This window comes from Gasterosteus aculeatus, chromosome 6 (genome assembly GCF_964276395.1).
Source record: "Gasterosteus aculeatus chromosome 6, fGasAcu3.hap1.1, whole genome shotgun sequence".
Lineage (NCBI taxonomy): Eukaryota > Metazoa > Chordata > Actinopteri > Perciformes > Gasterosteidae > Gasterosteus > Gasterosteus aculeatus.
In genome coordinates, this window is record NC_135693.1 from 6,769,703 (window position 1) to 6,783,730 (window position 14,028).

The 14,028-nt window shown below is 44.9% G+C and overlaps 1 protein-coding gene across 1 annotated transcript in view; it reads right to left on the reverse strand.

The window, feature by feature from the left end:
* The window catches only part of b3gat2 (beta-1,3-glucuronyltransferase 2 (glucuronosyltransferase S)), a 31,899-nt gene extending 21,226 nt beyond the window's left edge, over window positions 1-10,673 (reverse strand). Inside the window, exon 1 of the mRNA XM_040179237.2 lies at window positions 9,658-10,673. Coding sequence (XP_040035171.1) covers window positions 9,658-10,191 — 534 coding nt within the window. The 5' untranslated portion in view covers window positions 10,192-10,673. The remainder of the gene's footprint in view (window positions 1-9,657) is intronic.
* Window positions 10,674-14,028: the final 3,355 nt, after the last annotated feature.

Genomic DNA, 14,028 nt, shown 5'->3' on the forward strand with positions numbered 1-14,028 from the left:
TTTAAGAGGTTCCGAACAGCTACTCCCATGTTGAGTTGTCGAGACCTCAAAACAAGTCGTATGCAGGTTTACCAAATTCTAGCAGCAGAATAGAAGAAAAAAAAATCAATGAAACCTTGGATGTAATGTGCTGCACAGAGAGGCTTCTATTTAGGGAGTAGTGTGTGTGAGTCGTGGATGCTTATTTTTCAATGGATGTTGAGCTAAAATCGATATCTTTAAAGCATCGTACAAAAAGTTGTTACAGGAGGAGGGACGGCACAAAGCCGATCTGTTTAGGCCGGAATGTAGCTCTATGAAGCCAACTCAGCAAATACGACCAACAAAAGAAACAAACAAACAAAGGATCCTTTTATGAAAATATAGTTCATTCTTTTCACAGTGCTTGCTGCCAGAAATGTGTGGCAGCGTGCAGCCAAACCTGATCTCAGTCGTGTGCCGTGTCAAGGTCCCGTCAAGGTCAAAGTGCACCGTAATTCAGTCCACATCACGGACTTCTCCCTGTGATCAGGGTTGTCATCAAAATCTAACTGCGCAGCTTCCCCACAGGGACCAGAGTGGAGAAGGAGAAATAGCTGTGAGGGCACACGGGGGGATTTTCTGGGGATTAGTTTTATCTAGTCCTGGAGTGCGGCACCAGGCACAGGAACACATCTCTCCTCGGGGGGAAAAAACTGCCATCAAACTCTCCCGGCCCCCTTTTCATCGTCCCCACCGTTTACACCTTAAGATGACAATCGTAGTTCATTGGTTTCTGGGCCAAAGCGAACCCTTTCTTTATTGGAGATCGATAGTTCCGCATGTTAAGCACTGACTGGGGATCTCGTATGTGACTCCGGCATGATGGAGACCCCCTTGACGGAAGACAATTTTTTTAACGGGAATGTTGTAGCAAAATCTTAATTTTGCATTTCGATAACAATATATCACAACATAAGAAATAAACACTTGTTTTAGTTGCTCTTATGTGAGGCAAAATACTGAGATCAGATGTTTGGAGAAATGTAAGCTTGTTACTAGAGACAAACTCGTTTTTGAGTTATTGTGTGTGCATTTTCTCGATGCATGTGCTATTGAAGTATTGTCTCACTGATGAACCTGCGAGGCCTTTGTTTTCCGTGCTGTGCTCCGCGCTGCCGGATGCGGCCACGCGCTACAAAACCGCTCCCGTCTCATTATGGATATGGATATCTTCACCGGAGGGCGGACGCCGCGCTGAGATAACAAATAATTCATTGTGACTTCAGCTCGCCAAAAGAATTCCTTCAGCAGCTTTGTGTGCGACAACCCCACCAAGTCCTGACAAATTACACCACCGGCAGCTCAGTGCGTAAACGCACGCTATTTACAAGTAAACAAAACCAAAAAGCCCGGGGTGAAAACCACGGCGCTGACAGGAGTCACATCTCATCCGGCTCTTAGCCAGGGGCCTCTGTCTGGGAGGCGCCGGGGCCGCGCTCAGGTAATCAACTCTGACGCCCTCCGCTGCCCACAAGTGGGCGAGGGTGTGTGTGTGTGTGTGTGTGTGTGTGTGTGTGCACACAGAAGGACTCTTAATGATTCTTAATGATTTCATGAGTGTATGAAATCCATTATGGATGTTCCCGTTTTCTGCCTCCCGCCCCGTAGAAAGAGGCGTCATTGTGCTGTTTGCGTGCCGGGGCGAGCGTATCTGGACCGGCCGTGATTTCTATCAAGTGTTTTTTTTTATCTGTGTGTTGTTAATATGCACGGCGGAGGCAATCGGAGGAGGGAGACAATGAATGAATCGAATTATGGAGGCCGTGGATGGGCGATGAGACTGTGGTGCATTGGAGCATGATGTGTGTGGGGGGGTTGAACGCTTTGTGGGTTTTTTGGGGAAGGAAATTAAAGAGGTGAAAGTCTGTGTTACATTACATGTCATTTAGCAGACGATTTTAGCCAAAGAGACTTACATTACACTTTAAACACATGGCTTTTTCACATTTTTGCCCAGGGAGCAATTAGGGGTTAGGTGTCTTGCTCAGGGACACTTTGACATGGAACATGGGGCAGCCTGGAATCAAACCAACAACCTTGTGCTTCCCAGCACACCTTCTCTAACCCCTGCGCCACGACGACCCCAACGACGTGCTGTGTTTTATATGTCAAACTGTTTATTTCCAACAGTAGAACAAAATTTTTTAGATATTGTACGTTCATTATTAGTATATATGTTGTACACAAACAAAAATCTTAATGTTCAAACTACAGCGGTGTTAAACATCTTGGTCCCAAAGCAGAGGCAGCTCTCAGGCTGGTTTACTGACTGACTACCAGACATTCTTCACTTAGTTAAATAGTTATCTATTGTGGGAAGTACATTAATTTGTTTTTTTGAGGGGCTGCACATAATGATTTTTTCCGTTGTTTTTTTTATTCAATGACTCATTTATAGATTATTTTATAAATGAACACTATACCTCATTACTTACCCAATTCATATACCAAGAAGAAAATAGAAAAGTATTTCATTAATATTGATATAATAAACTTTTCTTAAAAGCAAACTAATGTTTACTAAGTTCCTGACCAGGTAACCTGCCGCTCATCAAGTAATCAGCTGAGCTGCATACAAACCCTCCTTGTCCACTTGGATGCAGTTTATGAAAATATATATTTATGTAAACGCTGATTTTGAATAAAGTTGTCTCTGTCAAACGTTGAGAGAAGGACAATATAAATCTGCTGTCTGCATATGAATTACAGAAGTGGAGTCATTAACGTTAACGGCAGGCAGCAACTCAAAGAAATGTTAAAACTCAGCTGAATGAGCTTATCAAACTCCGGATTTATCATCTTTCGTTGACTGTTCCTGCTTTGATACTCAATAAACTGGCAACTAAGTTCACGTCCCAGAGTCCACAGTCCGTCTATGGGTTTGCAAAGCGGACTTCAATGGGCTCAACTACTAAGCAATTGTAGACTAAAAGGTAGTCTACCTGAAACCAGAAAACAAATAATAAAATATGTTGAAATGTTAATGGACCGGCTAAAAGGAGATCCGGACACTACTGTGATAAATCAAATCAATAATCCATTCCACAAGCACCAACACGCCATATTTGATCTCATCACTTACTCGTGCCACCAAATTTCAGCAGAAAAAAAACATTTTCAGAATAATCAGAGCCTCGTTCTTGGATCTAACAAGCTGTGACAATAATGGGAAAACGGAGATCATCGTTTCGTCACATGGCCTTTGTCCGGGTTGGCAAGACGTCACTAGACCCTGTAACAGAATTCTGTTTTACAGGTTTACCAATTATCAGCTTTTCTGACAAACTAGTGCATCCAGAAAAGGGGCCTTTGAGGAATCGGCTGATTGCTTGGCCTCAGGGGCCGTTCAGCCAAACGACTTCACCCTCGGCGCTGTGCTTCACATCACGGCAATGGACTTGCATTTGTACGGCGCCCTTTCTAGTCTTCAGACCATTCAACGCGCTTTTTACTACATCTCATCATTGACGCCGTCTGTCAGTATTCATTTTTTTGATTGGAACACAACCCCCGGACCCCCCCCCACAGGTGAAGTCCATTGGATGAACAATAGTCGAGAAACTTGAAGGACGAACGGTGGCGAGTGAGGTTAGAATGTGGGATTTGATTAGAGAGCAGAGGGCGGGTTTGTCGTCTAACTGCATATTTAACAAAAAAGGGCCGGAAATAAGCAAGGGAGCCGGTGCATAACGCCTTTTGGCACTGGCCCTTAAAAGCCTTCCAACTTCCCGTCACCTTCGTCTCTTTTCATCCTTATCCTCCCACCCACCCCATTACGGACAATTTCTCTCGAGCGGTTCGTCTCCTTTCTGCTTCGGTTCCCTGACATTATAACCCCAATCCTCCCGCCCCCACCATTGCTTCGCCCACGACACTATGTAATTATGAGAATTGCTCATAGGGGTCTGAGGAAATTTAATTTCCTATTTTGCTCTGGTTCCCCTATCTCCCTCCCTCCCATCGGCTATGGTTCTCTGGCCTGGTTTGCTTTGACATTCGATCAAACATTTACTTCATGTTTGCATTTAAAGAATAATCCAGTAACAGACAAGAAAATATCAACCCTCGTAATCACAGAAATTAAAACCTAGTGTTAAAGGTTCTGAGCCTTGTCATTGATATGTAAACATGCATATCGGAACTAATGATACCAATGAGAATAATAATAAATGTACACTACCCAGGAGGGGTAAAGGTATCCCAGAGTCACGCTTGCGGGGCATTTGCTTTAGTACCTGCTCCCCAAAATAGTCGCTATGACTGCTGGGGAGCGCTCAGGGCCGGGGGAGTTCAATTATTCAAAAAAGGTCTGAGGAAAAGTGTTGCCTGGCTGACCGGCTGCGGCAGCTGAATCAAACAACTCTGCCATGCTGCCGTCAGCTGGAAATCCCTCCAACCTCAGAGTCAGCTTTTCAGGAACGAAGAGGAGGGGGAAGCGCTACTTAAATGTTCTTATTCAGTGTTAAGGATCCATGTTTGAATGGTTTCTTTTGTTTGAACCCAAGACTGACAGAGTTTGGGTCAAAATAAAGAACTTGAAATATCAATAGATAGTTTGGCTCTCAGATCAACCATTCATACATCTTCAGAGGAGTTAAGAGCGGTTAAAGGGCAACTCAGTTCTTATTTGTATAGCTTTGGCTGGGAGTGCATTCGGAGTGCATAAACATAAGCGGCCATCGGATGATTGTGAACAGTTTCATCAGGTTGTCTAAACCCTTCCTGAAGACAATATCCGAGGGATGGACTGGATACAAGAAGTGGACATAGTTGTCCTCACGTCTCGCTGCAGTAGCCCATCACAAAGATGGTTAAGAACCTGACGTCATTCTTTTTGAAACCAGAGGACTCGCACCCTGATGGCCATTCAAGGGAACGCAAGTTTAAGATTGATTCATTCCTCAGGGCGGTGGGTTGCTGCTTGGCGTGGAAGCCTACAGTGTGGCAGTGTTCTGCATAAGGCTTCCAAGCACTGGAAGTACTGCTATTTTACACGGTCTGGAGCAAGAACGTGGTGATGGAGACCCACAGTGTTCAATAAAGGGTCGGCCCATCAATCCTGTGATTGCATGTTTGCTCGTTGTGAGGTGAAGCTACTGAGATTAAAATGACCTTCAATAAACTCATATTGGAGGAATGATTCCAATGACCTACGGCAGTAATGGAGTTTTAAAAGTGCATTTGTTTTCCAATTAAATGGCTTTGGTAATAACTTTCATCTGCTGTTTTTTTTCTAAGACCTCATTTACACTCACTTTCAAATGAGATTCAAGACACTATCATTTACACACGTAGTCACAGTCTGTCTGTGTGTTTCTGGCCTGCATGTATATCAAGGTCAGACCTCCTCTGGTCGAGAAGGAGACCGTAATGCACCTGAAGCGGTTTGGTAAGTGCCTTGTTGCTTTAATGAGCTGGAGAACCAACAGACTTCGGCTGCTGCTGCCTTCACAGAGGAGACAGACAGTGGACGTCTCAAGGAAATCAGCGACTAAGTGCACGAGTCCACAGACTGCTCACTATCATATCAACTGTGTGAAACTACACTGGAGAAAATAATTTGCCTTTACACCTTATCAACATCCATTCCCTGCGGTCTTGTATCTCTGTGAACCGGCTCAAGTGGCATGAAGCGACTGAGGGGGAATTTGGTGCCTAACTGCTCACATTTCTCTCCATATGTGACGTGGTACAAAAATGTCTCACAGCTTTTAAATCCCGGCCCAGTGTGCCAGCTCTTTCAAAATTACACTCGCCCACATCACCACCTCAAAATGTTATTAAAGAGAACGTTGGCTACACATCCTCTTTTGCAAAAAACCCCAACAATTGTTATAAGGAATGTGAACACGCAAACAGGATACAGACTTAGTTGCTATCGCTAGCGCTTTAAACTAATTTGCTTCCCGCTCTGCATTGAACTGTGAATACACTGAAGCAAGCAACACTGTAGATTATCGAGCATCGGGAAACTACATTTTTGTGGCTGGCCGGCGCTCTAATTTGCTCCCACCGGAGAGCTCTAGAGATATTCTATTAAAATAACATGAAAGGCACTATGGCTTCACCCACTGGGATTCAGGGACTTTCCAACCATTACACTTTCGTTATTCTGGGTATAAATTGTGTTTTACGGTCAAATTATGGTTTAAATGCTATTTAACATGCTTGACCGTGCTCCTGGGAATATGTCTTTGGAAGAAACGATAAGCCCCTTTTGGAATTTTTAAATGCAAATAGTCCAACTTAAAGGTCCTATAGAGAAACCTGTATTATTCCGAGGGGCTAAACTGCATGTCAGCGTGGTCTGAAGTGAAGCGGCTTTCGCGCGATGGCAGTTCACTGCAAAAAATGACGGCAAAAATGCTTCGGAATCACTTATAGGAAACTAAGAGGGAGCAGGGGCGATCACGCTATAATTGCCTGGCCAGCATTAAATGAGGACACTCTGTTGACTGCTTGGAGGCGACTCAGCCGGAACTTGTCGCATGCATAATAAACCATGCCAAACTGCAGCAGAACCGAAAGCAGCCTTTATGTTTTATGCTTAACACCTCTGCACCGGGAACTGGGGAATGCAGGGAAGCTTGTTAAACATTTGCGATGTATCAATGTTTTTTGTAGTTAAGTAACTTACGTCACAAAAGTCAAATGAGTCACTGGACGCAAACAGAAAGAAAGAAGGTCTGTTCGTTTGTGGGCCCAAACACCTGCAGGGCGGAAGCTAAAATAAATAGGTTTCTGACAAAACCTGTGTAATCTTTTCGTAGTCAGACTTGCAGGCAGCTGTCTTTGGAAAGCAGTAGTCACAGTGAGCAGTGAGAGATTAGAGAAACATTCAGTCGCATTTCTTCATTATCTGGACATCTAAGGAACTGTGTATCAGAGGACGTTGTCTCCTTAATATGAGGGATAACTGACCGTTAAGTGGTGTGAAAACATAGGTATATATATAATATATATAGTGTATATATGTATACAGAAAGACTCTGCCAGGCAAAGACTTGAGTAGGTCTTTATGTATAATACTGGCAGATCCTCTGGCTCTCAAACTCACATATAGAGACTATGTTTGTACCACTGTTTATAAATCATTCCATAAATAGTGGTGTACCAGACCGCTGTTGATCCGTACGGATCAACAATTCAATTAAATGAAAACCGCTATGGTGCTTGTGTGTGTGTCGTTCACAGGGTGTGGATTTTCAGTTGCATATTTCGACTATCGCAGCTTTAAGTTATGGTTATGTCACTAATACATTGACATCCACGGTTAGTGTTTGACCAAGGCAGTTAACGTTTCATATTTCAAGATAGTTTAAAAAATGAAAATGTTACTACCAAGCCTACTAGTGGATAACGTATAGAATGAAATGCAAGAAATGTATCTTACCACAGCACATTACTGCCGTGCAGAGTTGTTGCTTGGTGTAATCACAAATGGGCAGGGGAGATAGACAGTGGGGTTTGTGTAGCCGTGGGTTTACTGCATGTGCAGAGCCCCATAACTCCTGCACATACCGTATCGAGACTGAGGCCGATAATTATGAATAATTATTACAAGGACTAAACGGTAGAACAATAATTTAGCTACAAAACCTTCAACCCAGTAATATTTCTTCTTGAAATGATATAAGGGTTTGTAAAGTGGAGCTGCCGCCCACTATAAGCCCTGTTGCTGCCATCAGTCTGAAGCCTGCAGACAGTTTCTGCGGGTTATTACTGCCGTATGACAGCCTATTATCTCTCCACGACAGACCATTACCTGCACAGAGGAGCTGGGTAATGGAATAGGCAGGAGGACAGAGAGGGGACAGTGCGCTATCAACAAATCAAACAGATGCTCTTTACGCTGAGCCGCCGGCAGGGAAGCCAACAGAGTCGACTCAGCAACAGTGCACATGGTCTCACAAGAGTGACGGCCTTTAACCAAGTGGTGCATTCAGATTCAGACTACTCAGGGAAAAAGCTGACTAGTGTGAGCATGTGACTCTAAATCAAGCTGCATCGCTGCATCTTACAAAGGGGCGGAACATTTTCGCTCATTTTGCGGAAACTTTCCAGAAAATGTTGGAAATTTTGACCATTATTTTTGCAAATGCGTTTAACCGGGTACATAAATACATAAAAGAGGACAAGACTGTACAAGCCCAGCTCAGCTGGACCCCGGATGCTGCTAGTGGGGAACATAGTCTGCAAGAAACGTAAACACAAAACGTCATTACCGAGCATATTGACCAATTGGTAAACTGAAGCCCCGTTCATTTTAACACAAAGTGTATTTCTATACGGTATATACAACATTTGAGAAGATAAATACAACAAACCTGCTATTTTGGATTTAAGTTACTTCTTAAAGACGAAGAAGAATGCAAAATACAATTTGTGTTCTGCAAAGGGCCACAGAAATGCTTGGGTACTTAGTTTCTACTGAATCAGTAGATGCTCCTTTTGATGAAATTACTTTGAATTAGCAAATCAATGTAATGTAACTAGCCGACAAAATGACCACAAAGACACTGCTTATTGATTCTGTTCCGGCACAGCGATCGATGGAAAACTGAACAGCAATTGTGCCGAGATAAGGATTTGAAACAACTGGGAGCCCCCATTGCACCAAAACAGCACCGCCACAGCCTCCACCCGTCTCTCTCTCCTCCGTGTGTGTCAGTCAGTAGCCTTCTCCCCTTTGTTCTTCATCTGTTCTCTCACTTTGGTCCTTCTCTCAACCAAGTGTCCCAGCAGATTCATCGCTTTCACAACCAGAGAATATCAGTTTAACAACGGGGGGGGGGGGGTGTTTCAGTAAGGCTCCGCTGGGCACCCGATGAAGGAACATGGGATTATAATGTCTGGATTCCTTTGAAATGACCTCATATGGGAATATCCTAACTGTGAGCAGAACAATGGGAGGATGAAGGTATGAACACAATCAGATCTGGGGGAAATGGACCCTTTTGCCCTCGTAGAAGGTTCTCAAATACTACATGCCGTTAAATATATATATATAGAGAGCTCCCGTCTCTATTATTTCCCCCACACTGCATCAATAATTAAATCTTTGCATCCTGGGCTGAAGGGACTCGCTGGGATGGCACTGATATAAGGGTGGTATGGGGCGCTCCAACACCTTACATCCAGGAGGAAAATACATGCAGTCAAATATTATATTTATTTATTTGACTGTTTGACTGTTATTTGACTGTTGAATTAAACAACCAAAGAGTACGAAGCAGTCAAAATCCTCTCCATGTCGATTGGCTTCAGTATAACAACACCGTTGACATAATGCATCAATGTGGTAAAATAGTTGTATGTCATAGAATAATAATAATAATAATAATAGTAAATTTATAACACTAATATTAATTTAAAAGCCAGCTTACTAAGCTGAAAGACCACTAACTGTGGCAACACTGGTAAGTCGATGACTATTAATATTTTCACAGTAATAACCTGCATGTGTTATTCCCACCTCAAGGTTTCCAGCTGAAAGATTCCCTAAAATTTTAGATCTCAAAAGTTGAACTCGCTACAGGTGACAATGCAGATCCTCGTTACTCCCATGATGCTCGTGGGCGTCGGTAAAGTGATGCGAGCCGAGCATCATGACCACGGTACCACATGTCCGGTTACCTCCTCGAACAGCTCCAGGCTGTAGGTGTTGTCGTCGTCCGCGAAGAAAACCACTCCGGCGTCCCGCTTGTCCCGGTGCTGCCGGAGCCACGTCAGAGCCACGTTCCTCTGTTCGGTGGCGCGCGGCATCCCGGTGCGCTTGAACCTCCGGGGGGTGAAAATGTTCAGGTGCGTGTACGGCACGCCGCACCGGGCCAAGAAGCGCGCCACCAGCTCCGTGCGCGTCGCCGAGTCCTCCACTACGATCCAGTGGAACCGGGGCACCTGGCGGAAAGCCTGTGCCAGGCGGGTCAGCTCCGCCTTCTGCACCGGCCGGGTGTACGTCGGGGTGACGGCGTGGATGACCGGCAGAGCGGTTTGGTTCTGGGGGCCGCCGGTCCCCGGAGCGCGGGTCCGGGCCGCTCGCTGCGCCTTGCCGGTCCGGCCGGCCCCCGGAGCCCGGATCGCCTTTTTACTGTCGATATCGATCATGATGATGACAATGAGGGCCCATGGCAGCAGGATGAAGAAGCGGCTGAAAAAAACTGATTTCATGGCGAGGCTGAAGTTCCCGTGCGCTCTCTCACTCCATGGCGAACAGAGAGCCGCCGGCCGACCGACCGCAACTCCGGCAACCCTTCCTTCAAACCCGGGGGGGGTCTATTTACCCAGAGGCAACCGACAAAAACGGACCGCGTCAGTCCATCTCAAACTATGTAAAACCAAAAAGCACCACACCTGGACCCCATCCCGGCGGGCGCGCTTCCCCGGAGTCCCCCTCTCCTCCGCTCCCCCTCGGATGGGACTTGAGCGCTTCTTCGTCGTCCTGCAGCTCCCTCCCTCCCCTCCCTTCCCCCTTCCCCTCCTCCAGCTCGCTCACCCACTCGCGAGCCGCGTCAAATTCCCATGCTGTGCGCCGTGGTTCCGCGCGTGTGTCCAAGGGGAGAAAAACCAGCCGGAGCGTTTCTCCCTGCAGCGGGCGGTGCTCCGATGTGCGCCGCCGAGGAGCACCGCTTGGCACCACGGAGCGCCGCTCTACGGTGTGAGGATAATAAAATGGGGGGGGGGCAGGTGCAGAGAGAGAGAGAGAGAGAGAGAGAGAGAGAGAGAGAGAGAGAGAGAGAGAGAGAGAGAGAGAGAGAGAGAGAGAGAGCGCTTTTAACCCCTTATTTAAAATGTCTAGGAACTCACATGTGAGGTCCAACGCTGGCTGTGATTTATTTTGGCAAACTTTTGAATAGTTAAATGTTGATTACATTTATATATATGTATATACATATATATATATATATATATATATATATATATATATATATATATATATATTACATTACATTACATTACATTACATTACATTACATGTCATTTAGCAGACGCTTTTATCCAAAGCGACTTACATTACACTTTAAACCCATGGCTTTTTCACATTTTTGCCTGGGGAGCAATTAGGGGTTAGGTGTCTTGCTCAGGGACACTTCGACATGGAACATGGGGCAGCCTGGAATCGAACCACCAACCTTGTGCTTCCCAGCACACCTTCTCTAACCCCTGCGCCATGACGACCCCGTCAAAGCAATACGGTACATTACATTACATTACATTACAGGTCATTTAGCAGACGCTTTTATCCAAAGCGACTTACATTACACTTTAAACCCATGGCTTTTTCACATTTTTGCCCGGGGAGCAATTAGGGGTTAGGTGTCTTGCTCAGGGACACTTCGACATGGAACATGGGGCAGCCTGGACTCGAACCAACAACCTTGTGCTTCCCAGCACACCTTCTCTAACCCCTGCGCCACGACGACCCACAAATAATGGATAGAGGGAGGAGTGTGCGCCTGTGTATATATATATATATACTTTAGATATTTGGCAAAACTAGGAATTCAGAGAAGTGCTAAATGAATTTCGCCTCGTGTCTCTAGACATTATTGTCTATAGAAGATGAATTATTATTCAAACTGCTTATTGCCTTTAACTCCTGAACGTGACTTTGAGCCTTGTTCATCTTTCTGAGCTCAGCGTTGTGGAGATCAACCAAGGAGCCGAAGTACGTTTATTAAGTCACGTTTATCAGTCTCCAGTATTGTTTTTAGCCGCCATTGCGTGTTCCCGTTGGCACACAGCAAAATTCAGTAATGTAACCAATAACATGTTGGTAATCTAACTTGTGTTTGCTTGTGCTATTACAGAACTCACTGCAAAAAGTTGCAATTATCTAAAGGGAGAGCGGACCAGAACTCACCGGCATGTCTTCAAAACAATAAACAATTGATTTAATGCCAACTGTGACATCCCAGGAGCCACATTGAAACCAGCTCAAACTCTCAACTTATTGTTGAACATCATTCCATTGTGGTAATTATCTTCATTACAGAATGAAATGCAAATGTGTAGCAGGTTGTATTAAATACAAAAACGATTAAATAAAGGTAGTTGAGCCCAAAAAAACAGTAAATTACTGTCATCCCCGCAGCCAATGAGCCTACTGATGCTTTACGGTGAAATCGTTCGTAGAGAAGACGTGTATTGAACAGTATGTTGATCGATCGGGGGCCCGTCGTCGATCGGGGAGCGGAGCTTTCCTGGCTGACTGCCGTTCTCTCGGCTCGGCCCGAAAAAGCTCATCATCGGTGGTTAATTACGCACGCAACGCGGATCAAGAGACGTGTCGGGGGGGACAAAGGAGAGAAATCAGTGAGCCGCGCTAATAGAGTCGTTTCACACAGAACTAATTGCAGGCAAACAAGCTGGTGATATCACAGGATGAAAGCACCTTTGATTGTTCGGATTAGGTCGCAGGCCTCAGAGAGCTGATGTTTTAAAGAAGGGCGATAGAGACTCTATGTTTGGCACCTGGAGACGCGTCCGGTCTTATGTTGTCCTCAAGCAAAATGACTTTGGGAGGCTCAATCAATCTCGGACTCAATGATTTGGATGAAATCCCAAGTGATGGGCTTACTCTTAGATAAATAACTTTTAAGGGGCCGAGGTGATGATAGCAAATGGTTCACCAGGCTCCAGTCCAAAAGCAGATTGCCAGGCTTCATCAACCTTGATTGCGTGTTCTTCCGTCTGCTCACACGCTATTTTGAAATGAAGATGACTCCTAAAGCAAAATTGAAATCAAAAGCAGGATGATCTAATGGACATTTGCTCGAAGAAAGTCTTGTTCTGAATTTTTTTAAAAACACAGAAAACCAGTGTTCGCGTCCTGCGTGAAACCTAACATGACAGACTACAGGAAGACGATATAAGCATTAGTTATTGAAACTAGTTCTGAATGCCCTGAATCCTTGGAATTGATCCCACGACTCCATCTTGCCATTTTTTTGCAACAGTACAATAAAAATCCTCCTTATTGCTCTTTAAATGCGGCATTGTGTCAGTCCCGTGTCAGGTCATGAGCATCTCACTGAATCATCAGGCTTTGCAAAAATCCTCCCCTGGCAGGCTGTCACACCTGTCAATCACTTGTCAAACTGCCACGTCAGTCACCTATCTCCACATTGCAAATGCTTTTTTCTCAATAACATGTGTGTATGTGTGCGTTAGAAGAGTTGAAGAGTTGAAGTTAAAGATAGAGTTATATACTGTGAACAGAACAAATGTAAACAAAATCTATCGTTTCAAGTCTTCCTCCTTACAGCTTGGTGTTTGTTCATTAAACGGTGGTCCGTTTATTGGTCATAGAGACAATAAAGTCTTCCTCCTTACAGCTTGGTGTTTGTTCATTAAACAATGGTCCGTTTAATGGTCATAGAGACAATAAAGCAGAATATGCTGTGTGATGCTCAACAATATACAAATATAAACAATAAATATAGAATAGACTTTTGCAACGGATCATGTAACACACCAATTATGGCACTAAGACAAGAATGAAGTGAATGCGGAGTATACGAGTAACGCACCTTGAAAATCTACATCACAACTGTGTTCACCGTTCAGATCCTTTACTTTGGTTCGGCAATCTGATTGCTTGCGACCAGGTTTATCTGCCGTTGGATGTTGCTTCTCGTATTTCTCTGGGAGCGTCTTTGCAGAAGAAGGCGTCCTGCTCAGGGTGTGAACGCTAAATGGATTGAAAGGCTGCGTTGAGTTGAGGGAACCTCGACCCGGGGGGGTAAAGTCTGTGTGACTTGGTCGACCCTCCGTGTGCAGCTCTGACAGGTGTTTGTGCGGCTAAAACTCCAATCTGCTCGGCATTACCTGGCCACTTTGTCACACTGTGACGGCAGTGGATGTAGTGTTTTTTTAGAAACAAACATCCGTGCCCCCCCCCCTTCTGTCAACACCTTGATGCATGCAACATCCTGCTGTGATTGCACGCAGGAAGCCGCAGCAGGACAGAGGAAGAAGCATCCTGCTGCAGCTCCCTGCGTGCAA